General features: G+C 45.3%; 1 protein-coding gene across 2 annotated transcripts in view; it reads left to right on the forward strand.

The window, feature by feature from the left end:
* The window catches only part of PCSK2 (proprotein convertase subtilisin/kexin type 2), a 234,742-nt gene that overhangs the window by 189,377 nt on the left and 18,604 nt on the right, over nt 1-26,761 (forward strand). For both annotated transcript variants that reach the window (XM_012640436.1, XM_012640437.1), the window contains 3 exons: nt 8,337-8,512; nt 22,703-22,918; nt 25,329-25,429. In XM_012640436.1, the coding sequence (XP_012495890.1) occupies nt 8,337-8,512; nt 22,703-22,918; nt 25,329-25,429 (493 nt within the window). The remainder of the gene's footprint in view (nt 1-8,336; nt 8,513-22,702; nt 22,919-25,328; nt 25,430-26,761) is intronic.

Genomic DNA, 26,761 nt, shown 5'->3' on the forward strand with positions numbered 1-26,761 from the left:
GTGGCAAGGCACTGGAAATTTAGAAACCAACATTTCTGCCCTACCGCTACCAAAAAAAAAAAAAAAATCGAGAAGGAGAAAGAGACAAAGACAGAGAGATTCATAAGCTTTCAACAAGACGCCTGAGAACGGAGTGGCTCCTATCTTGTTCCAAGTTTGGCATCAAATTGGTTAATTTATTCAGGCTGAGTCACCCAGCCTTGTTTTTCATTTTTTCTTTCTTTCTTTTTTTTTTTTTTAAACAACTGTCTTGATGTTTTTTTCCTGGCAATTTAATGGAACTGTAAACGTACTTTCTGCTGACACTTGCATTTCCAGGGAACTAAATAAAACAACAGTAACCTATACAAACCCACTATTAACCTCTTTCAACACTGTTTGCTAAGAGGCTTGCCTGAACTGGGTGCTGAATTTCACAAAAGAATACATCTGGAGGTTTCTGAAATGTAAACAGAGAAGGCTTTGCCCCTCGTTCGGTTTTGGCTCTCTTTAACTTGTGCGTATCCAAAATGCTGGCATTAAAATGTCAGGAGCCATTACGAGCTCAGGGGAAAAAATACAGCTCAGTTAATATTTTATAAGCCAGGCTCATCCCTGGGGTGGTATCGGAGATGAGGCTGTTCCCTGCTCACAGGACAGAACTGGAGGCAACTGAAAAATTCACACCTGAGTTACCCAAAGGTAACCGGTTTTTTGAACAAAGAACTGCCTGCAAAAGTTAAAAGAGTTAGGGGCAGCCCGTAGCTTTCTGGAGGTTCATGGAGGAGATCTTTTCCCATCTGCTTCTTTTCTCTTTTTCTCTTCTGTCTTATTATTTACATTCTGAAAACATCTGAGCTGTTCATCAAATGTGCCTAATTCCCCTGCTCTCTTAGTTTGGATTTCCTGACAGAGAAAGCTGAGACAAGGATTTGGGTGCAAGCGGTTTATGTGGGAGGGGGTCCCTCTTGGTTATGTGGGAGGGGGTCCCGAGAAGCCAGAAGGAGGGAATGAGGAAGGAAGGCAGCAAAGGCAGGGTGGGCTGGTGAGCTGGTTAGTCTCATGGGCAACTGGTCCTGCAGGTGCCCCTCTGAGGGAGTGTGGGGAACACCCCTCAGAATTGTCCCCCTAAGGTGAGGAGGCTGGAGAGTTAATCCACCAACTCCCATAGTTCATTGGCTAGGGGTAGCTCCAGGGCCATGAACACCTGGTCTGTCCAGCCTGCCCAGCTCACCTGGGCTGAGCAGAGCTCCCAAGGCAGACAATGCCCCAGGGAGAAAGACAGGGACCAGACCACAGAATCCCCGCAGGATGCAGCAGCCTCTGCCTCACCCGCTGAAGGCAGCCTATTACCTCAAAGATCTGACTGTGCTTCTGTGAAACCCCAGGATAGCTCAGGCATCACAGCAACGCTTTGAAGTTCCAGAAACAAAGAACAGAGGTGGAGGGGAGCATGCCCAGCCACACAAAGATTTCGAGCAATAGTGCCTCCTTTCTCCCTTTTTCTCACTCCCTTAGCCCCAGCTTTGCTCCTTTGTGACCGCTCACTCACGCTGGTTCTAATTGTTCAAGGGTTGAGGAGGCTCTAATCCCATTCCTGTGTCTTTTGGGGCACCCAGTGTCCTCGGCTCCCTGAGAGAATGAATTCTGCTTGAGAAAGTACTAGAGTTACTCGTGAATTGCAAACAAAAGCAGAGTTTCAGGTCCGTTGACCTTACAGACTTAGGGAGAACATTTTATTCATCCTGTCTGGCAGTTCCAGAGTTGGCTGGTTTTTAATTATTTGCTAACGATGAGCCAACCCCTTCAGGAGAATCTTTCCTTTCAGAAGCATTCTGAGCTACCGAGGTCGAAAGCGCCACCTGCTGACCAACGAAGTTCATTGCCAGTCTCTGAAAGTCTCGAGGTGTTCAGTTTCAAGTTAGGGAGGTGCTGGAGCAATGTCTTCCAAAAAAGCCCACAGTTAAAGTGCTGTTGAATCTTAGTCCAGAGATGGAAAGAAGAGCGAGGATGAGATTAGAAATTGAAGGAGGAAAGGGAAAAAAGAGCACTGAGCATCTCTTCATCCGCTGGTTGCCTGTTGGGATCTTCTTCTGTTCATAAACTTTGCTCATTTTTCCATCAGGGGTCCTGTCTTTTTCTTGCTGGTGTGTAGGCATTCTTGGTATGTCCTAGACATTAGCTGCTGATCTGTTTTAATCAGTGCGAATGTCTTCTTCGTGTCTATCTTCATTTCAAACTTTCACATGAGACCACTAGTCCCTCTCAATTCCCTCTTTGCATGTCGTACTAGCTGGGGATCCAGTTTTATTTTTCTCCAAATAGTGAACCAATGTTCCCAACACCACCTATTCGACAACCCATCCTGTCCCTTTGATGTGTGGTACCACCTTCAGTGTATATTAAGTTCCCATATATGCATGGCTCAATCTCTGGGTGAATATAATTTAGATAAAACCTCCTAGCAAATATAAATTTTAAGATGTAGTCGTGCTCCTTCTAGTGGACCTTTGTATATGCACTTCCCTCTGCCCACAATACCTCCCCGTGCTCACCTGGCCACTTCCTCTTCATCCGCCAGCTTTCAGGTCCCCCATTTGCTTCCTCCAACACCACCTCCCCAACCAGTTTCCTCATCTACACTTGGTAAACAGTACACTGAGCTTTTCCTTCCTGGTGAGTTTTCTAAACGACTCGCTATTGTTGGTTATTGCATATTCTTGTGCAGGGTTATTTCATTAATATCTTGCTCCCCCAGCAGACAACAGTTAGGGAGGTGCTGGCGCCATGTCTGTTTGCTCTCTCCTCAGCACCTAGAACAGGGTCTGGCACACAGGGGACGCTCAAGCCGTCTGTGCTTAACAGCGGAAAGCAAGGAAGGAAGGAAGAGAGGGAAGGGTCAATGAGTAAGCCCATTAACAAGCAGCAGAGGTTAATTGTTGAATAAAAGAGTGGTTGGGCGAATGGAGTTGAGGGATTAGAATCTAAGGACCCAAGGCTGATGGAGTTTCTACTTAGGAAGCAAAAGCGTCTCCTCTTCTAGCAGTACCATCTCACCCTTGCTACTTTATCCCGATCAAATTAGTTCCAGGGAGACCTGGGCCTTCTTCATCCTCCTCTTCCCCATCTCAAGGGCACCATGGGAATGTCCCAAGGCCAGCACCACTGCCTGTATCTGTAGGAGCCGCTCAGGTCCCAGCAGTGAAGAGAGACTGGTGGCCTCTTTGCCCAATGCCTGAACTGCTCCAGGATAATGGGGCACCAAGATCATGTGTCATTCAGGTATTGGAAATAGAATTTGTGACTTTTCAGGGGCTCTTCTTTCCCACTCATCCATCAGAATCTCAAAATCTTTGGCCCCCAAAGGACTCTAAGGTTGTTAGTCCAAACACCCACAATACCTGCATAATGATAAAAATAATATTAATAATAATAATTAACATCTATTGACTCTTACTATGTGTCAGACACAATGCAAAACCCTATACCCATTTAACCTTCTTTACAACCCTATCATACATTATTATATATTATATATAACATATGCTCTATATATTATTATCCCTCTTTCACAGAAAACAAAACTGAAATATGGAGGCCACAGAGCCTCCATATTTGTTGTGGAACAATTTTGCATCCCAGTGCCAACTGGACCCAGAACTTCTACCCTTGACCTCTGCACTAAAATGCTTGAAAAACTGATCTTGTGATATAGTATGGATCCAGTCTGGAGCTACACATCTCCAGTGACAGGAAACTAACTTCCTTCCATTAAAGTCGGTTCCACCTTTGGACGTGTGTGATCCTTAGAAATCCCTTCTTCAAGATGAGCTCTCTCTGATTTTTGTTGCCTGTTTCCATGGTCACAGCTGTTACCACCTCTTCAAGATAACACATGGGTAGGGAGGGAGGAAGTATTCCACACAGTCTGGTTCCTGAAGAGTAACTGCTCTGTAACATGTAGACCTGTACATGTGGGGATGTCCCAGAAGTCTTAGTGCAGTCTTAAAGCTTTAATAACTTCAAAAAAAAATTCTTTGAAAGTTTATTTACATTTCTTTATCCATTTATTTAATTTCACAAATTTTGAAGAAAAAATATTAATTTTAATTTTTTTCACTTTGAAAATGCCTGCATTCAAGTTAATTTTTTTTTTTTTTTTTTTTGACAGAGTCTCACTCTGTTGCCTGGGCTAGAGTGCTGTGGCGTCAGCCTAGCTCACAGCAACCTCAAACTCCTGGGCTCAAGCAATCCTATTTCTTCAGCCTCCCAAGCAGCTGGGACTACAGGCATGCGCCACCATGCCCAGCTAATTTTTTATATATATATTTTTAGTTGTCCAGCTAATTTCTTTCTATATTTTTAGTAGAGACGGGGTCTCGCTCTTGCTCAGGCTGGTCTCGAACTCCTGAGCTAAAACAATCCGCCCGCCTCGGCCTCCCAGAGTGCTAGGATTACAGGCGTCAAGTTAACTCTTTAGGAGGATAATGCAATTCTTTTCTTCTTCCTTTTTTTTAATTTAAAAAAAATTTTAAATAAATATTTGACATCTTCAATCAAAGGGATTGAGAAAAAAATTAAAATTAAAAAAGTGTTATTTAAAATTCATAAAACCAAATAAACGTACAACAAATATAAGTATTGAAACTTCCAAACGATGTTTCTTGCAAATTTGTCAAATTTGTACTTCCAAAATTAAAGCTCAAGACTGCACCAAGCCTTGCAGGAGGTGCTGTCTCTTCCCTCCCATCCTCTCATGTAGTCGACAGTCACTGTGGGCACCTTCCTGGTGCAGGTGATGGGATTCACGGTGAGCCAGCAGACGGGCACCTGCCCCACACGGCTCACAATCTAGAAGGAGATACGGACAGGGAGCAAATAAGCAAGATAATACCAGATAATGACTTGTGCAATGAATGGAAAAAAGCAAGATGACAGAAAATAACTGGGGTCCGGGGACAGCCAGAGACTTGAGGGTGAGGCTCTACGGTTCCACCTCTCTGGGCTTCTCCAAAGATTCTCAGAGCAAGCCCAAGGTGTGGGGCCAGGCCAGGTGGGTCTAGCCTTACCTTTTTCCACCAGAGCATACAGATTTACTCACTGGGCTTTGGGATGACATCACTTTTGATCGAAGACTTTGAAAAGAGTTTAAAAACCACACTGTTGACATTGTCAAAATACTCTGAAATTTCTCTGCCAGCAAGCGATGTATTGGCCAATAACTCTCATAACATTGCAGTAGGTTTATACATATTTTAACCGAATTTTCAATAAACCAATAAAAATCACCATGAGCACAATGATTAATGTGCATTTTTAGCTCCTAAAATCTGTTTGAGCAGGAACTTCCTCCATAACCTTCAGGGCTAATATTCATGAGCACAAAACGGTGGCTATCCTGGGCACTGAGGTTTGTGGGCAGATGTAGCATCTACTGGCGGCAGGTACAAGTACACCTTGTGCAACAGGAGCAGAGGCAGAGAGGATTTAGCTCAAATTCACTGGGCCATGCAGCCCCCAGGGCACCAAGGCCAGCCGCAGCGCAAGCTGTGCGGGTGGGCGGGGAAGCGCTCTAAAGGAATGGAAGAGGGACACACAGAGTCACCTCTGATCATTGATGTGGTGCGCAGGCCTGCCTGGGGGGTGGGACAGAGGCACTGGATGTGTGCTCTGTGTCTGTCCTCGCCCACTGAATCACATCTGCCAGTAGAGCATTTTTACAGATGTGAAGACACTGATTCCAAGCTCCTTTGACTGATGTCTCTCTGTCTCTCTGTCTCTGTCTCTCTCTCTCTCTCTCTCTTGCTCTCTCTCCATCCTCCTGTATCTCCTAGAGCATCCAAGGGCAGAGGAGAGGCCCTCCCTAAAAACCTTTGGGTCACCCTGAGCCTCTGTCTTGGCTGCTAATGGTGCAGTGGCTTGCAAAATTAATACTGTACCTCATTCGATTAACGTATGCCTCATTCCTCTTGAGCTTAATGAGATTAAAAGAATGTCGGGCGCCTGGCCCCTGAGTATGAATGAGAGGCAGGCTTGCTCCCCGTCTGTGGCTGCCCCGCCTCCCTTAATGCTACAACAGTCAGAAGATGAATACACGTCAGCCCTGATGTTCTTGTGCAGCACAAAGGGAGCCCATGAGGGAAGGAAGAGGGAGAGAAGCAGAGAGACAAGAGCCATGAGGAGGAAGAGGGTTCAAGGCTGTGTGCACCGTGCCCAGCCCTGACAAAATCCAGGATTGCTATTGGTTGGCTTTTGGGGGAGTCTGGCTTGTGGGGCAGTCAAGGACCACTTTGCCCAGGGCTGAAATTCTCTCACCTTCTAGTTGGGTTGGGCTGTTCATTCCTGGTCGTCTGGGCACTAGGCAAGTTCAAGGGCATCTCAGCTTCCTCCATGCAGGCAAATGTCAGCCTCTCTGTGTTTATTTCCCACTCACAGAGCGGGCATGACTTCGCACAAGAAGAAAATGCATTATTCAGTTCATTCTGTGGCCTGTTGGCTACCTTTGTTGAATAAATCTCTTAAATAAATAAAATATCAGTAGACCAAAAGCAAAATACAGAATTTTAAATTTCCCGTCTCCTTATAAAATGAACCATAAAACTTAGCTTCCAGAAAGTTCAAACCAAAGAGTGAGTTTATTCTGAATAAGCTTCCTCCAGGAGAAAGGATGTTAACTGACTAATTGGATGTTTGTTAGCAAATATGGTGACCTGACTTATGGGTTAATGTTAATAGTAGAAGATGGATGATCTGGGCCTGTTATTATTTGTTCTTCTAGACCTGTTATTTCTGTTGGGGAGAAAAAGCAACTAAATAATGTAATAATAATGGACAATTATTCACCAAATATTTATCAAGCTTAAGATAAATACCAAGCATCATGCTGATCCTCAGGGACACAGAAGTGAACAAAATAGACACCTTCCCTGTACTCAAAGACCCTGCCATCTGGTGGTGCAGGAAACATTCAAATAAGCAATTGTAATAGGAGGTTAAAAGTGCAGCGTGGGGGGAAATTGCAAACCACGCACAAGGGGTGCTCTATGAGTCACTGAAGAGGAAAGGGAGACCCTGGAGTCTCCTGAGGTTTGACAATAGTTGACCCTTAAGAAAGAAATCCATTTCATGTCAATTTCTTGCCCTGCACGAACCTCGGTGGCCCTTATTTAAGTTGATTTGCATACCATATTAGAGAGTGATGCTTGTGAAATAAATGTCCTTGAGTAATAATGTCCTTTGACCACCAGGGACAGACAAGGAAGGAGTGTCAGGATCCAAGTTTTGACTATGCCAGGCCCAGACCCTTCATTCCATAATCCCGGTGGATGGAAAGAATTAGGTCACTAACACCCCAGGCTGCTTGCCACGGAATAGTGAGTGCACCAGCTGACTCATCCAGGTGACAAAGCCCCGTAGCGAGCAACATGGCGCCAAGCAGCCAAACTTTGAGGGTAGCAATGAAGAGACAAAACGCTCATCCCATTGGCGACTGCTGACTTACCCCTGGAGTGGCCTTTGTGCACCGCCAGAGGGGGACGTGAGATATGGGATCCTCAGCGTTGGCACAGGCAGCTGGGACTGGGACGGAGGCTACCCACGCCCCTTCTGCCTGTGTCCCTGTGTCCCCAGATTACACTATCCTGGACTGCAGGACTCTGCTCCTTTTCAACTTCCGGCAAGAGTCCCTCCTACGAGGCATCAGAGAACAACACCCACCCACATGGAGCAGAAAAACAAGGGGGCTGAATCACACGCCCCACTACTAATATAGTTTAGAATAACCCACTCACCATTTCTGCCCTCCCCGAAGTCCCTTCTCAGCTACGGTGCAACTAGGCGTTCCTCTTTCCGGGCTCCACCGCACCCCTTGCACTGTCCCTGTGACTCCCTCTGCCCTCTTCCCCCTGCCCCCTGCCCTAATTTCTCCATAAATATCAAATACCAATTTCCTCCCCACCTGACATGCGCAATAGCTTTATTTCTCCCCTGAAACTTGGTCCCAGTCAATACCCAGCTTGGGGCTGAGCTTCCGCTTAGACACGGGCTTATCAAGGAATCTCTTCAACAAAGGTGGTCTCTCCCCCTTGGGAATTCATTCTAGTAAGGTTTGCTAGGAGAATAAAATTTTCTTCAAATAGTTACATAAGGAAAAGCGTGATGGGAGGGGAGGGATCCAAACAGGAGCGAGTGGGACGGTCTGTGCATCCTTCTTGATCCTCGGACCCCTCGGTGTCCCCCAGGGGACCCGGGGTCACCACCCCATCCAAGCACATGCAGGACCCGAGCCCTCCTCCACCCCGCGTGTCCTGTGAACCCGGACATCCAAGCCTGGTGTTCTCTGCTCCCCCTGTCCCCAGGCATCCGGATGCTGGACCAGCCGTTTATGACGGACATCATCGAGGCCTCCTCCATCAGCCACATGCCGCAGCTGATCGACATCTACAGCGCCAGCTGGGGCCCCACGGACAATGGCAAGACGGTGGACGGGCCCCGGGAGCTCACGCTGCAGGCCATGGCTGACGGCGTGAACAAGGTAACGCGGGCGGCGGCGGGGACCACGCGGGGCGGGGCGGGGCTGCCCCTGTGCGCCAACTCACCTCCCGCGGGAAACCCACACCACCACCGTGCGTTTAGCCAAGCGGGAGGCTGGTTGGAGGGGACAGGGGAGGCGGGATGCAGGACTGGCCCCTGTGAAGGAGACGGGGAGGTCAGGGAGCGGGGCGGGCTGGGGGGAGAGGGGGTCTCAGACTGCAGGCGGGAAGGGGCCTGTGCTGGCGCCCCTAGTCGCTCAGTTGTGGATGGGAGCAGCGGGAGAGCATCCCCCTCCAGATGCTCGCGCAGTGGGAGGTCTGAGCAAAGCCCCTCCACCACTGAGATTAGCCCGGAGAATGGAGGAGCCCACAAGAGAGTGGGCAGAGCCTCCAAAGGCAGGGAGACGCGGGGACTCCTTCTCTAAGACGCCCTGCAGAGGCCACCCCTGACAAGACGTGAGCCCAGCCAGGCTCAGGGGTCAGAGAACATGTGTTTTCCTCTCTAGACTATCCTCAGGAATTAGCCTACAGCTTGAAAACATAGCAGGTTAGCTGCTGTTCAGTAAATGGATGTGCAACTAATGCATACATAAAATTATATGTTTGAAAGATTGAAAATCACACAGAAATCTATAACTAGTAGATGCCAGTGGCGCCCACCAAGATCCCCTTTACCAGGCTGCTGTGCCCTTCCCCCCTCCACCCCGGCTTCTGTGAGTGCTGGCTGCCAGCAGCTCACAGCTGCCTCTTCTGTGGGACATTGCCCTGGCAGATGGAAATCTTCTCACCCAGAAATGTATGCTGCCCGCCCCCAAACCCAGGGCACGGTACACAGCACACTGCCAATGACTGACTGATTCAGGGGCCTGCTTGCCTCCAGCAGGGACCAGTCTGCAGTGTCATTTATGCTCCAGAGTCCCCTCTGAATCAGCCCAAGGCTAGAATTTACCCAAGACCACATAGCTTTGGGGTTCCTTCCGCTGCCTATCCTGTCTTGCTCTCTCGCTCACAGGTTTCTCCTGAGCACTCTTCATCAGTGAGTCTGGGACACCTGAATCTTTGCCTCAGGCTCTGCTTCTAGGGAACACCCACCCCCACTGCCTAAGACATCACCCTGCTAGGTTTCCCTCTTTCCCTTGGCTGCCAGGAAGCTCAGTACTAAGAGCTTCCTTTTTAGGCTAGATTTTCTTCTACCCTCTCTCTCCACCCCTTCACTCATTCCTTAGCTTTTGTTCCCATATCCTGATTTTGTATTCCTATTGAATCTAAGCCTCCAGGGAGTGTAAAATTTGTAAAAGAATTGATAAAATGAGCTCAGTCTGATTAGGTCAAATTTAGACTTTGGATGGTTAAATTGTTGCTTGCTTATACATGTTCCTAGTCTTACAAGACTAAAGCATCTCATTGGACAAAAATTGACAAGTTAACCTGTAACTTTCCCACCATCTGGGCTCTAAACCATAGTAAACAGTAAGTGAAACAATGCATAACCCCTCAGAGCAAGAGTTGGCCAACCTTGGCCCACAGGCTGGATCCAACTCACAGGCTGACTTTGCAAATAACGTTTTCTTGGAACACAGCCAGGCCCTTGCAGGCCTTTGTATCTCTCCAATCACTTCCAACCACAGCTGTCGCAGGATGCATGGGAAGGAAGAACATAGGGTGCCAAATGAGTGGGCTCATTTCGCAGAATCAGGGGCTTCTGTCCACATCTCCATCTTCACTAGAGAGCTGAAATTGCACGGCAGGAGGTCTGTTGTGCTGTGGCAGGGATATTCCAACAGGTGGAGAGCTCAGCTTCAGAATGGACAGACTCGAGTTCCAACCTCGATTCTGCCTCCCATTGGCTGAGGAACTTCAGACTAGTCACTTAGCGTCCCCATTCCTCACTTTCTTCTGTAAAATGGTCTACGTCAGTGGTTCTCAAAGTGTGGCCACTGGCCCACCTGGGAGTGTGAAAAATGCAAAATCTAGGCTCCACCCGCCCACGTGATGTGTCAGACACCACATTTTAAGAAGATCCCATTAAGTTGGAGAGATATTGCTCTATGTGACCTCTGGGATCCGTATCATGTAACCCTAAGATACTAAAACTCTAATATATGGTTTTTTAAACCCCACAATGAATAGAAAGGGCAGTGGAGGGGACTCATTTTCTAGAAGTAACATCACTGTTTCCTCATCAGCACAATGGGTTGGATGGTTTGTTTGATGACTGAGCCATACACTCGGTTTGTCTCTGTGTTACAGGAGCAGAGGCCCAAGGGGTTTCTTGTAAGAATGTACCAGAAGGGATGAGGGCAGTGGGATGGACTTGAGCAGGACCTCATACAGCCTGGGACTAGACAGACGTTCTGATCCAAGGTGGCTGCAGGACGCCAGCCCCAAGAGTGTGTGGAGAGCCACATGAGGGCTCTGCAGTCACGAAACTCAGCCATGCTCATCCTGCTGGTTTCTCCCTGGTTTTGTGTCTCCATCCCTTCAACCCATTCTTCGTCGTTGAGGCTGATGCTCAGGTGGTGTTTCCGCTTGGATACGGCCCCATTAGCACGCTTGCTTATCACAAACTGTCAGCCTCTGTTTCAGCTGCTACCTGCCCCCGGTGATTTTGGAAAAATGTTGGCCCCAAATTAGAGGAGACACCCTCCCCAGATGAGGCTCCAAAACTAAGAAATGTGGTTCTGACACCTGTGCAGACCAGCGGCCACACTGGAAGAGAGGGTTCTTCGCCTCCATGCAAGAAAGAATTCCAACTCAGGGTCACACACGAAGTAATGAAATTTACTAAAGAAAGAGTATAGAAAGCACAGTACACTCTCAAAGATGATACTGTACTGCTCCAATAAGGATCAGCGTCACCCAGGGTTAGGGTCTGTCCTTTTATATGAAATCTTAATGCTATGCTAAACCGGGGGCACAGTATTCATGGATTTTCTGGGAAAGGAGTGGAGAGTTCCTAGAGCCAGGAACCCTCTCCTTTCTTCACCTTATATGGTAACTTCCGGGAGTTGTCGTGGCATTTGTAAACTGTCATGGTGCTTGTGGGTGTGATTTCACTCTGTTAATGAGGGTAGTTCATTTAGGGTCCCTGTTGCCTCAACTGTGCACATGCCCCAATTAAAGCAATTCCCCCTTTTACCTTAAATGAAGATGTTATAGCTAAAGTAAAATAACTAAAAGTCCCTGTTGGTGACATTTATCGTAGCGAAGCTTATCCATGTTCTTGTGACTTCGTTATTCCATTGGCCTTCTCCTTCTGACCCCTGCCCTAACTGCCTGCAGGGTGTGACTCCTGTCTCAGTTTTGTTAGAAAGAGTCAGAATTTGAAGGGTCAGATGTCAGTCAGAAAGTCTCTAACAAAACCCCCTTCTTCTACTACTGATAACATCAAATGATAGTCGTCTGTATTCACCCTGTCTTCTCAGGCCTCTGATGGGGAAGTTTCTTCTGAGCTGTTGAATTCTTTCAAAGATCTGAACAGAAATATAAGACCATATGCTACCCTTCTGTTTTGGGTTCAGTTATGTCCCCAGATATTCATATATTGCAGTCCCAACACCCAGTACCTCAAATGTGACCTTGTTTGGAAATGGGGTCATTGCAGATGTAATTAGTTAAGACGAGGTCATACTGCAGTAGGCTGGGCCCCTAATCCAATATGCCACATGAAGATGAAGACAGGTATTGGGTGATACATCTACAGCCAAGGAACACCAAAGGTGGTGAACAACCCAGAAGCTGGGGGAGAGGTGTGGAATAGACTCTTCCTCACAGCCTCAGACAGAACCAACTCTGCTGACACTTCGACCTGGGACTTCTAGCTTCCAGAATTGCTAAGCAATACATTTCTGTTGTTTATGCTACACAGCTTGTAGTACTTTATTGTAGCAGCCCTAGAAAACTAATACTCCCTTCCAGTTTTAGAATGGACAGTCAACAAAGGAGGTTTAGCTAGACTTGCGCAGTGTGGAATTGACCTGGTCAGTTTTCAAGGTCACCTTGATGTCACTTGGCTCTCTTCGTTTATAGCCAAGATAGTTGATAGTTGGTCCAATCATAATTTTTTTCTTCTTGTTTGGGACCTTGAGAAGTCTCCTTTTTCCATTCTCTAACACAGCATGCAAAAATTCTCATTATGTAATATTAAGAGAGAAAAATGTTTCTGAGTTAGGGGCAGTGCCGTGCTGAAATTGCTCCTGGCAACATCACATTGGTAGCTTGACAGTAGACATGGAAATTGGCAAACACTGTAAATAATGTCCTTTATGCCCTCTTCAGAGAGCTGGTTGTTAAACATTTGCCAGCACGCCCCCGTTAGAGGACTCTGCTGGTTTCCCTGAAATTATAGCATTTAGAGACCTTCATATTCCCCCTGCAAGTGAAGGTCAGCCTTGCCTTAATGGAGCTCAAAATTCCCTTTGGGAAGGGAAAAAACTGGAGGAAAAAATTTTTGAAACCCTAAGGCTTTGTATTTCCCCAAAATGACAATTTCCCAACCAGATCATGGAGAACAAACTTTTCTAAGTCAAGTAAAGCCATTACACCTTGAGATATTCAGCAGTCTTGCATTTACACAAGGATCCCAGAAATGCAATTACAAAATGGGAAACAGAGTCCCTCAAGTGAACAGCATCATGATGGCAGCTAAATACTGATTGCCACCTTCCAAGGGGGCCCATTGAAGAAATAATGAAGAGATGCTTTATTACAAGGTTATGCCAATCTGCTGTTGAAATTCAACCCATCTGAAACAGCAACAAGGACCCTGACATTCCAGTGGCACAATGCAATTTACAAAGAATATCCACCCACAGGACTGGGTAGCAGGAGGTAATGTCCCTGCTCTGTTTCAATGCCCGGTCCCCTTAAGGAGTATTTAGGATGAAACTTTTGACACACAAACAGCTTGTTTCCTTATTGCATTATTCACTATGCGGCTTGAGAGAAATGGTTACACATCCAAGCCCAGGACCAGGTGACAGCAGATGCCCAGGGAAGCACTTGGCAGATGCCCCCTTTCCCCGGCAGACATAGATTTTTCACTGAAAGGCATTTTTTTGACACCCGAGGCCAAAAGAGAGTCAGGCAAATAGGTGATGTCTGCCCTCCATCCCCATTTACAATGCATATGGTGCTCAGTGCAGCACACCCCTGGGTGGCTCCTGTCATTTTCCAAGGACTTCTGACCTGCTCCACCACATCTCAAAGCTGGGTATTTCTCTCTCCTCTGTCTGTAGCCTCCCTGGCTGCAAGTAAAATGGCCCTTTCACGGGTGATTGTCGTGCAGAACACGCCGAGCGCCCTCAAGCTTAAGAGAAAAATTGTTTTGACTGATCTTCAGATGACAGCATGTAAATATTTTAGAAAGCGAAGTGAGTCTGATGAAAAATACATGATTTCTCATTTGACTTTTCCCCAAGCTGTGGGGATGATTCTTTCCTTATTTTAAGGTGACATTTTTTTGGACAATATTGTAGAATTTTGTGAGTGGTGATGTATTATACATCAGCAAAGATTTTCTCCCAGTTACTTCAGTTGTCTGGTCTACTCTAAAGGAAAATTCATCTCTGAAAGGAGGAGATCATCTGAAAGGTCATCTACACAGAAAAAAAGGAGTCACATAATTATCTGCTGCACAAAGGCAGTTCTCATGTTTGTTTCTGAATTTTAGCATCCTGTATGTATGTTTTGTTTGACCACCAGAAAAATGATTTAGAAAGGAAGAGGAAAAAGAAGAGGAGAATAAGAGACCTCTATCAGGGCATGCACTGTTTTGCCACAGACCCCACCATTCCCAATTGTCTGATGCCTGCTTCACATATAAACATCACCTACCTGGCTCTTTAGGGACTTGAGTTTGCATTTCCTAAGTTTGCTTAATAAATACTTGAGGGAAGCAGCAAGGAGTAGGCAAGAAGGAAATCTTCTTTCCTTTGCTTATTTTAATCCTTTGTTCATCGACTTTGTAGTCTACATGTTGGGTTTATAGTTAAAGCATTTTTTACATCATATATGGAAGTGGGTGACAATCAGAGACCCCTAAATTATGAGACAGTCCAATGACTGACTTCTTTCTTAGTTTGGGATCCCCCAGAAGCAGACTCTGAGACAAGATTTGAGTTCAGGAAGTTTACTGGGGAGGTAAGGGGAATACCAGTGGTGAATGGGAGGTATGACAGGGAAGGAGAGGGGCATGTTACCCAGCCAGCTACTTCTGTGAGCAACTGGCGCTCACTCCCACCAGGAAACTGCAGAAAACCATGTAGAACACACACTGAAGTTATCCCACCTTGTGGCAAAGGAGCTGGGATAAAAGCCATCAGTTGAGGTTTGTTCCCAAAAGATATAAATGGCCCAGAACTTTCAGTCTGGGGGCAGGTATGTAGAGCAGCCTTCAGCCTCTTGGGAGGAAGCCCTTAACAAGAAGATGCATATGCTGGCATTTAGAAATTCTTAGACAGAAGAGATCCTAAGGTCCAAAGGATACGGGCCAATGCCTACTGCCATCTGCCACAACCGCCAGAGTGCAGTTTGAGCAAAACCTAATCTAAGACTTCATCACCGAGAGTCATCACTCCCTGGATAAATAAAGCACTAGTAAAGTGATGGGTTTACCGTTCAGAAAAAGGATGTAGCCCTTGCAAAGAAACTGATGGAGCAACAAAGACCAGCCATTATGGAGCACAGCATCTTATTTTGCTCTGACAACCAGAAGGAGAATTCAGACAACGCTAGAGGGCCTTGGAAGTGACAATTGATTCATGAACTTCTTTCCACATCTTGAGGAAATGCAGCCACCTAGGGCAACACTGGCACACCTTTGGCTGGCTCTGAGGACTACATCCCAACCTCTTATTAATCACTCTTTGGGTTGCTACTTGGAGGGAATATCTTACGAGTATTTAAAGACAAAGCTACAGAAAATTCTCAGAGGTGCAGATGAGACAGAGCATTGATTATTTATTCCCAGAGAGGTTGCAAAGGGCACAAGCACAGATCTCAGGTCTTCCTGCTGAAATGTATGGAGAGTGGCCCCTTGTAAGAAAGCCACCGTCCAGGAAAGGAGGGGGCAGAGGGCTGCCTGGGGAGACAGTGATTAATCAGGCATGGGCGAGGAAAGGCCACGGTGCTGCCTGCTGAAATTTAATCAGAGCCGTGGGTCTGACACCGTGGCAGCAAGTGCAGAGGCCTCTGGCAGGCGATGGATGCCTCCTGCCAGGGAGCTCTCGGGAATACTCCACAAGCCCTGATTTATATGCTCTACGGCCAGACGAAGGTTTGCCGCAGCGTGGTCTGCGACTCAGCCTGTGAAACAGTGCCGTTACAATCCCTCTTTTCATTTCTGGGCTAAACAAAAATAGAAGAAAAGTCTGGTGGGTTTCAGATGATCCTTGTGACCAATCATCCCACTTTGCCTGGGACTTTCCTGTTTTTAGCATTGAAAGTCGCGCATCTCAGGAAACCCTTCAATCCTGGGCAAACCAAGACAGTTGGTCATCCACTCCTTTGACTTTATCGGTGTTGTTGACCCATCTGGGCAGAGTGAGAAATTCATTCAGGTGAAAGATTGATGTGAACGTAAACTCCTCACCAGCACTTTTAACATCAGAAAGGTTAATCGCCACGATGTCTGTATCCTTCAAGCAGAGAGACAGGATAACACAGGATTCTGACTCCCAAGGTGGTTACATTGCAAGCCAGGCAATAATTTAAAAAATATTACTGCAGGTGCTGTTAAACACTGGATGGAGTTAAGGATTTAAACCAGAGGCTAAGGGTGATCACGGCATCCTTAATTTGGCTTTTCCAGAAAACCTGACACCCTACTCCTGCTGAACTACCACAGAACCAGCAGGGGCTCTGCAGTATCTAGCACTGACCAGTAAATGTTTCAGTCTAGAAATGATACTACATATAACTCCCACTTATAACTCATTCATTAAAATGACTTACAAAGCCCAACCCAACCATAAGGAAGCCTTATGATGGGCTCAGACGGTGGGCAGCTAGAAATATTTAGCAAACAGCAACAATGACTACTGCAGTGAGCCCAGAAAAACAGTTAGGTGGCCTTAAAAGGTAACCAGTAATCCAGTGAGGACAAATACATAAATGTCAAAGATGTTTGTGAATAGCTTGAATAAAATTATTTCATGAACTATGAGTGCAGAAGGGCAATATTTATAAATCAATACATTGCCTTATATGGTATTTAAAATATGTGTTTGAAGGCCGGGCGTGGTGGCTCGCGTCTATAATCCTAGCACTCTGGGAGGCTGAGGTGGGAGGATCACTTGAGCCCAGGAGTTTGAGACCAGCCTAAGCAAGAGTGAGACCCCGTCTCTACAAAAAATAGAAAAATTTGCCAGGCCTAGTGGTCATGCTTGTAGTCCCAGCTACTCAACAGGCTGAGGCAGGAGGATTGCCTGAGCCCAGGAGTTTGAGGTTGCTGTGAGCTGATGCCACTGCAGTCTACCCAGATGACAGAGTAAGACTCTGTCTCAAAAAAATAAAAAATAAATAAAATATGTGTTTGTAAAAAGTACATATTTTAATGATAGATTAAAGTAATATAATGGAAAAACTTCTGCAAGTCAAAAATGCAATACACAAAAGAAAAAGGAAAAACTGAGTAAATATATACACAATATAGATGACAAAAATCTAGTTAGGTCCCTTAATATAGGAAGAGTTCTTACACATTAATAAAAAGAAGAATACCATGAAAGAAAAAATTGATCCTATGGGCTTGCTAGGGGCTTTCCTAAGTTATTCAAATAGCAAGAATACAAATGAGCAGGAAAGATACAAAAAGATAAACTCAACTTTAGTGAAAAAATATATAACTCAAAACAATGAGGTAGCATTTTTGCCCACCAAATTGGCAAAAGTATTTTCAAAAAATGGCAATTCTAAATGGTGACCCATATGGACTGAATATGGAGTTTTCATGCATTAATGGTGAAAACGTAAGTTCTTAACAAACTTCATTAAGAACAATAATATGGTAATATGGATCAAGAATCTTCAAACATTAATTTATTTTCACCCAAAATTCCCTCTTTTAAAAACTCGGCCAAGGAAATAAACAGAAAGGCAGAGACATATATAAAATTACATTCATTTTAATCATAAAGCACTTTTAAAAACCTAGAAACAACCTTCCATGTATGTCTAAGAAGAAGATAAAATAAATTATGGAATGGCTATTTAATAAGACTATTAAAAAATTATGGCGTAGAAGAGTATTTAATCACATAAGGGAATATTAATTATATTAACATAATAGTAAATGACAAATACATTTTAACCAGGCCAAGGCCAAGAAAATGGATCTTTTTATGATCCCAATTTCATTTTCAAAGCCGTTCTTATACTTTGCATTTATATATAAAACTGGCAGAAATCCACAAAATATCACCAGTGATTCTCTATTTATGGAAGTTTATAAAGGATTTTTATTTTCTTCTTCACGGTCTATATTCCAGTTATTCTACAATGCATGTTATTTTCATAATAAAAAATATAACTTTTTCTACAGTATTTTAATGGTGTATTAAGATGTCAAGGTGACCAGCAAATAAAAAATTACTGTACTTGAGTGTTTAGGAAAAGGTAAGCTATCCCAGACTTTGCTCAGCAAGGATCTGCACACCCATACCACACTGGACTAGCTCCTAGTCTGGCCATTAACCCAGGTCACTACTTACCACTTAGGGTGAAGGGACTGACACACTTTAGCTCCGAATTTCTCAAAGTGGGATTATTTACCTCCTGAAATGTGAGCAATGTGCTGGGAGCATCAGGGAGCCACCACACCTGTGTATAGCTGGAAATTCAGCTTGGCTGATGGTAAGCAATGTGTAACATTATTTTTAAATTATGACCAAAATACAAAATCTGCATGAACTTTTAAGAAGTTTTGGGCTTGTGAAAGGCCAAGGATGTGAAAGGATGTGAAAGTCACATCCTTAAAACCAGGAGGTTCCAATTCACTGTCCTTTACCATTAGGTTAGAGTAAGGTTTCTCAACCAGGGCACTATTGACATTGTGAGCAAGAAAATTCTTTGTCAGGGAGTGAGGAGGTGGACCAGTGTGTTGTATAATTTAGTAGCATCCCTGGCCTATACCCACAAGATGCTAGTAAAATACACACACACAGAATTGTGACCACCAAAAATGTCTCCCACAGTGCCCCTGGGGCAGAAATCCGCCCTTGGTTGAGAACCAGAGTGGTTAAGTACCACCCGTAGTGCCTAGGTGAAAAGTTTTCATTTGCTGAAAACTTTTGAGAGACACTAATCTCGCTAAACTTCAAAAGACTGGCTGATTCGAAGACAGAATTCAAAGTGGAGTTGCACCACTTATTTAATTCACCTAAATGCATTCGCCCTCTTAAAATAAAAATAAAAATAAAAAAGCAAGAGGGGAGTGAAGGAGAGGGAAGACAATTCCAAAATAAAGAGCAAGGCAACCGATGGCCATTCCATTCACTGAGCATGCGCAGAGACCCCGCCCCCTACAGTCCAGCTCCCTCCACAACAGGCTTGAGGGTCCTCACCCCGTCGTCTGTGCTCCAGCTCTGGGGTCTTAGAGATCTCCTACTCTGGGTGACCTCCCACACCATGTTTAGGTTTGGGGCTCTTCTTCACCACCTGTTCCCTATATAAAATTCCCTCTGTTGACCTGCCTAGCGTGGCAGTATTTGCATGACTGAATCTCCATTAATAGAGTCCTCTGTATTTTTGGGGATGTTAAACTTATCCATTAACGTAGGGAAAATTGACATCTCTGTGGTGATGTCTTTCTATCCATGAACATGGTGTGTCTTTCCACAGGGTAAAGTCTTTATCTGTGTTCCTCCTTCCAAAGAGTTCACTGAGTTTCAAAGCTTTTTTGTTTGTTTGTTGAGTTTCTTCCTAAGTATTTTATCCCTTTGTGTAAATGGTGCTACCACCTAGGGTTGCTGTGGGGATTCAGTAGGATAATATATAAAGTAATTACAGTAGTCCCTGGCATACAGTAAGCGCCATAGAAATGCCTGCTGTGATCATCAGCCTTGGTTCCTTGCAGTGCATCCTCTACCTGGTTTTGTTTGGGTGTGGGCCACAGTTGTTCTGTCTCAGTTTCTGCCCAGCTCCTGTTCAGGTGAAGCCGAGGGACAGAATTGGACCTTAGGATACCATTTTAACAAGAAAGTGTGTGTCTTCTTCAGTTCATGCTGCTGTAACAAAATACCACAAGCTGGGCAATTTATAAAGAAGAGAAATTTATCTCTCACAGTGCCACAGGCACTGGCAGGTTCGGTGTGTCGTGAAGGTTTGCTCTCTGTTTCCAGATGGTGGCTTGTTGCTGCATCTTCCAGAGGGGACAAACACTGTGTTCTGACACTGAAAGGGCAAAAAGGGACCTTGCTACTTCCCTGGAGCCCTTTTATGAAGACACTAATCCCATTCATGACGGCAGAACCCTCATGACTTAATCACCTCCTAAAGCCCTCACCTCTTAATACTATCACATTGGGTCTTGGGTTCCAATATATGAATTTTGAGGGAACACATACACTCAAACCATGGCAGCGTGGCATGCCACTAATGGCCCCATCCCATTTCTCAGTCCTCTTATAGATGACCCTTCCCCATCCATTTCTGCCCCCAGAATAGGGTTTTCTCCTCCCTGGCCCATTTTCACCAGAAGCCAGGGATGGTTTGATGTTAAATGCCAATCACTGGAAGCAAGAATATAATTATTATTGCTTCATGTGTTCTATCTGGCTTAGGAAAATGAAGTTTAACATCACTAGAAAACAAAGTGTTTTTGTGAGCAAGTCTGACAGTCCAATATAAAAGTAACGTTTGCTGCTTACTGTTCAGAAACAGATTGACAGTTGCTTTTTGTATTAGTGAGCTGGCTGCATAACAAACTGCCCCAAAACCCAGTAGCTTAAAATAACCACTATTTAATGTTGCTCATGGGTCTACAGGTCTTATGGGTTGTTTTGCTGATCTGGACCAGCGTGGGCTAATCTCAGGGGCCTCATTCATGCTTCTGTGGGCAGCTGGAGGGTGAGCTAAAGACTGGCTGGTCTAGGATGGCCTCCCTGCTGTGTCTGGCAGCTGACAGCAGAGGCAGTGAATTCAACTAGAGGACATGTCTCATCAGCCAGCAGGCTAACCCAGGTTTATTGTCATGGTGCAAAAGGGTTCTGAGAGAGAGCACAGTGCATAGGACTTCTTGAGACCTATGCTTAGTCCTGACACAGAATCACTTTCCACTACATTCTGTAGACCAAAACAAGATACAAAGCCAGCTTGGATTCTAGGGCAGGAAACAGACTCCTCCTCTCGATGTGTGGGGCTGCAAAGCCACCTTGCAAAAAGCATGGATACAGTGAATCATGAAACATTAGGGCTGCAATTGATCTATCACACTTCCCACACCAAGGCGAGAACAGTTAGCATCGATTTCCTTTTAGCAAAGCTTGCTTCGTCTCACTAGCGGCCCACGTGTGGACTAGTTCAGGGGAAAGTTCCGTGGATGGTCAGCCTCACCCATTCATCCCAATTCACATCAGTTGCACTTTCAGAAGGTGCCGTTTCTGGACACTGAGCCCAAATCTGAGTCTGTTGAAGAGTGTGATCCTCTGCACCAGCTGCAGGAATGATCTGTTTCTCTCTCTGTCCTGGTTTTTGAAAGCAGTTCCTTGTTTCAGTGGTTTTCCAGTATAGATTTACCAAGATGCTAAGGGGGAGACAGTTCCCAGCTAGTGGTTGAATAAATATTTGTTGACTTATCGATTCAATCAATCACAGGCTAATTAACTCCCAGTCCGGTTAGAAGCAATTGAAAATGTCACTTCTCAGGAGTGTCAGGAGGCAGACAGAGACCTTGGAGGTAATCCAGTCGTCTCTCTTCCTTCTGGCATTTCCATGCTTAAGCCACTGCATGGACACCTAGTGGCCATGCAGGGACAGACTTTCTCTGCCAGTATCTCCTATCTGTCTCCTTGCTCTAGAGGGTCACCGAGACACCCCGGGCCAGGCCGTGGCCTGGGTGGAGGCTGCACACCCGTGGTCCATCCCACATCACCCCAGCCTCCCACGCTGCCGGCTGCTTTCCTCTGGGCCCACACAGCCCGCAGGTGAACCCAAAGCAGCCCCAAGCCCCAGTGCCTGGGGGAAGAAAGTAGGAAGCGAGAAAGGAATGACCCAATCCTGGGTTGTTGAGTTAGAGAGAATACTCATAGAAGATAGGGAAAGAAAAAAGAAAAGATTTCAAAAAAACTACCAAGAACATGGGTTGAAGCATGATGCTAACTGTAGGTATTTATGACAAAGCTTGCTGTTTAAACTAATTAGCACATGGCAATAACTACCTTGCATATTTTATGTGCTTAAAGTTTTATTTGCTGTACATTTTACTTGATCATATTAGACTTTCTTCTACATTTGGTGTTCCCTTGCACAAGTAAAATGTCATATAATATTCTGTGTGGAAGGATTCTAGTATGATCCAATCGGATAAAAAAGAAAAAATATATACAAACACCTCTATGTAAGGTTTTTATATTTTGGAGTAAGTGTAGATTTTATATTTACAATATCTACATATATTTATATGTATGCATATATTTATATGTAACTTTATATATGATATATATAGCTATTTAAAATAAAAGATATATATCTACTATAAATATTTTGCATATCTTATATAGCTAAGAATATACATATAGACACTTACATTTTCACTGAAGTATCTAATACGTATGGATACATAAGAATGAGATAATAACGATTACCTCTGGAGAGGGTTTTTTTTTTCATTTTCCTTTCCATATACTTTGTCTTTTTCACAGTGAGCATGTACTACCTGATAGCTTTATTTTAAAGCAGTTCATTTGTAAATTTTAAGGAGATTCTTCCTGCTTTTCTTACCTCATTGTCCCCAGTTTAAATTCTAAATTCAGGTGACTTTTTATATCCATCCTTCGTCAAGGGAAGTTTCCCACGGTGCCCACCCCCCCCCCCAGAAGGCTCCAACCTAATTAAAAAGCAAATCTAGTCATTGCGTTCAGCTGCTGAGGACCTTCCCTGGCCGGGGCCTTCCCTGCACCGCGACCCCCACCCGGACACCCCGCACCCCTTGCATGGCCGTGGAGGTGGCGGCAGCGTCTCCTCTGCTCCCCCAGGGCCGCGGCGGCAAAGGCAGCATCTACGTGTGGGCGTCCGGGGACGGCGGCAGCTACGACGACTGCAACTGCGACGGCTACGCCTCGAGCATGTGGACCATCTCCATCAACTCGGCCATCAACGACGGCAGGACCGCCTTGTACGACGAGAGCTGCTCCTCCACCCTGGCCTCCACCTTCAGCAACGGCAGGAAAAGGAACCCCGAGGCCGGCGTGGTGAGTGCGGCCGCTTCCTGCCCTGCGTCCTGGTGGCCACCGCCCCTCGGGGACCGGGCGGGACGCGGAGACTCTGACTCCGCCCCCTCGCTTCCCGCGGAGAGTTAGCGCAGGTTGCGGGGAAGAGCAGTTTTCTCCGCGCCCAATCGCGCTTTCTCACCAAATTCAGACCTACCGTTTGCAAGCCGGAAGCAGGAACAGGGTTGACTCCTTTGCAGCTCATTTTCTGTAGATTTTCTTGTTTATTGCCTTGGCTTACAAATAATAATGAACTCCGGTTTATCAGTAAGTTGCCCCATCACATCCCTTAACAGGAATAACTAATTCATTGTCATTATAACTAACTCGTTCCTCACTGACACCAGGACGCCAAGAACCCAGCCAAGTACGATAGTGATTAAAAAAACAGCACCCATGAATGGACTTTTCTGGGTCCGTAAAACCCCTTAAATTTGGGCACAGGTGTATTTTCTCAGGAAAAGAGTTGTGATTTTCATATTTTCCGTCATTTAAAAAAACAAAAAGAATCATAAATGTAGGTTATTTATTGCTCTTTTCTGAGCAAAAAAAAAAAAAAAACCTTCTTCAGCAACTAGGTATAATAGTGAATTTTCCAGTCTCCTTAAAAATATGTCATCTATAGAGCATAATGAACCTTTTTGGGTCTTTCCTTCTCTCTGGTTCCTTTGCTCACATGTCAGCCTTTCCTCAGACCTCCAAACCAGGAATTTACTAGGTGGTTCAATAGCCATGCCTGCGTTACATCCTAACTGGCCAGCCACCTCCACTGGGACTTCTCAAGAGAGGACAGGTGCTCAGAGGAAAATCATCCTTACCATCCAGTGTTTCAACCCCACATTCCCATCTGGGCCCCCACCTTAGCGAGATGGCCAGGCCCCTGCATGAGCCAGGAGAAGCCCTTTACCTAGAAGAGACACAGACCCTAACAGCCTGTCCCTCCTATGAGCCCTTGGTCTTGGGGAGCATGGAATATGCCAGCTCTTCCCAAACAGAAGGGGACTTTGGCCCCTCTTATCCTACAAGCTGTATGGGTGGAAAGGGAGAAGAGCAGAGCAGATAGGGACAGGTGAGGGAGGTCTCAGTCCTGTTCTGTTTGTGATGCTTCACTCCCACCCCTACAAGTTCTCTTCCCAACCCCAAGGGCCTCCCAATGGTGTAACTTTGTCCTCAGCCCTTATCTATGACTCTCTATTTGGGCTGGAGAAGGACCTTGAGTTTCCTCTGAATATTATAATTTTGCTCAATAGATGCCCTTAAACCTCCCTGATACTTCGTTCCTTAAAATAATAGGCTCTCGGCCAGGCGTGGTGGCTCACGCCTATAATCCTAGCACTCTGGGAGGCCGAGGCGGGCGGATTGTTTGAGCTCAGGAGTTTGAGACCAGCCTGAGCAAGAGCGAGACCCCCGTCTCTACTAAAATTAGAAAGAAATTAATCGGCCAACTAAAAATATACGGAAAAAATTAGCCGGGCATGGTGGCGCATGCCTGTAGTCCCAGCTACTGGGGAGGCTGAGGCAGGAGGATCGCTTGAGCCCAGGAGTTTGAGCTAGGCTGACGCCACGGCACTCTAGCCCAGGGAAAAGAGTGAGACTCTGTCTCAAAAAAAAAAAAAATAAAATAAAATAATAGGCTCTCTCGAGGATCTATAGTCAGAGGAAGAGGAAGAATTCCTGTGGTTCGTACATGATTTTAATGGAAACCCTGGCTCTCACAAACATAGAAAATGAGGTTTTTCTCTTTGTGAAAGTCCTTTAAAACTCAGTGTGTCAGTCTCCCTGTTAAATAAGAGTGGTGGAGGTGATACCCACATATTGGGTTGTGTTGACTCAACATATTTCAGCATCTCTCCATGGATTTTAGATGTATAGAAATATTTCTTTTTAATAGCCTGTCCTGCTAGGTAGACTTAGCTGAACATATTAGTTCTTTCCTCCTTGGGATTACAACTCTTTCCTTCATGAAGGGAAAAGACATGCTAATACATTTCCTTTCCAAGAGCCAGTCCCAAGGCAATAAAACCATGGTGGAGATACTGACTTAGCACTTTCCATCTCATAGTGTTTCCTTTCAGGAGTCAGGAAATAAAGGTCTCGCTAGTCTCTGGAATAACCACAGATAGGCTTCTTTGAACAATTGACTTATCTAGTGGCCACTGTAACTATAACTGATTACATGTCCTTTTTACATGGGCTACTAGGAAGCTCAGATGAAATTTATGGCAAAAGAAACAGGTACATGGATGCTAAGTTTGTCCTTAACTTCATCTTAGTCTTCTTCAGAATAAGGCATAGTTTAAATAAAAGAAATATATAATCCCCTGCTCCACATTGTTTGGAGGTTCAAAATAGTGTGACTTATTCACTCATTACTCAATGTCTTCCCTTCCAGGCAACCACAGATTTGTATGGCAACTGCACTCTGAGGCATTCTGGGACATCTGCAGCTGCTCCCGAGGCAGCTGGCGTGTTTGCACTGGCTTTGGAGGCTAAGTATGTTCATAGCTCTGGGCCCAGGGCCGGCTCTGCAGTGTGGGCTAACATGTGTCTCTCTACCCACATACCAGGTGTCCATAGAAGTGAGAGCCTATGGATAGTCAGGGCCAATGAACTCTGCTGGACATTGCTAAATGGCCTGTGGGTCCTAATGATACACACACACCATAAAACCATATCCCTGGGAAAGCACAAGACTCCAACACCCAACAACACATATCAGCAACTTACTCAGATACCGAATAGGGACACATAAATATTTCTTTAATCGTAGAATCTACCCCTTATTTTCCATGTATCCCTTGGCTATTTTATTCCGGTAATGCAATCAGCTAAATGAAGGAAATCTAATTGCCAATCTGGGTATCTAGCAAGGTAACTCAGAACATGTGGAAAGAGGGTGTTCTTGCTCAAGATTTGTTCATTCATGAGGTGAATTCACTTTTTATCACTGAAACAAGGTGGGCAAAGTCACACAGTATAGACCAAGTTATGGGCTTTACTGGGAAACCTTCCAAGCTACAGGTAAGAGGAGACTATTCCCTATGTTCTCACCATCCTACAGAGAGGCCTCACATTGTTACTGCTGGACACACTTGGGATTCGTGCCTCACTGAGGGACCTGCCCACCTGCTACCATACCTCCTGTTAGTGATGCCAGAGGCTGGCATTATGTTCAAGGAAAGAACATGTGGGCTTCAGACACTGTGCACATGGTGTGACTGTAAATGTCAGCTGGTAGGGACTTGTCAGACAATGCAGCACCCGGAAACTTTTGAGAAGTTGGATTCAGGCCCCTGGGGAAGGGGAGTCAAGTTTCCCATCCCTATCAGCAGTTGCTAGGCAACCAGAGCTTGCAGCATCAATCTCTATGCAGCCCAGCTTGTCTCTCTCCACAAATGCAGTGCATTTTCTGACTTGTAAGGGAGTCAGGAGTTGGTTCCTAGAATAGGAAGGGATTTTGAAAGGTTCTCTAGTCTAACCCTCTGCCTTCATGGGAAAAAGGCATAATTATCCTCCTTTTACAGATAAGACCCCAAATTGGGACCGACTCCTCCCTTTGGACCAGTCTAAACTTTGATTTTTCTAACAAAAGTCAGATGGAAAATTTAGGACACCAAGAGACAGACACTGGTCAAAGTTTAACTATTAAGCGTAGAGACCTCTGCCCTATTTAACATAGAAAGCAAAATTGATTCACAAATAATGTGCATTTCCTAATGCACATTATTAGGCCCTCATTTCAAGGCCTGAATCAGCCCTGGAGTCTGAGCTGGCTTTGCTCACTCTAGATGGGAACAGACAAACAGAGAAGCCTACTGCCTACCG

The sequence above is a fragment of the Propithecus coquereli genome, unplaced genomic scaffold (genome assembly GCF_000956105.1).
Source record: "Propithecus coquereli isolate 6110/MARCELLA unplaced genomic scaffold, Pcoq_1.0 Scaffold153, whole genome shotgun sequence".
Lineage (NCBI taxonomy): Eukaryota > Metazoa > Chordata > Mammalia > Primates > Indriidae > Propithecus > Propithecus coquereli.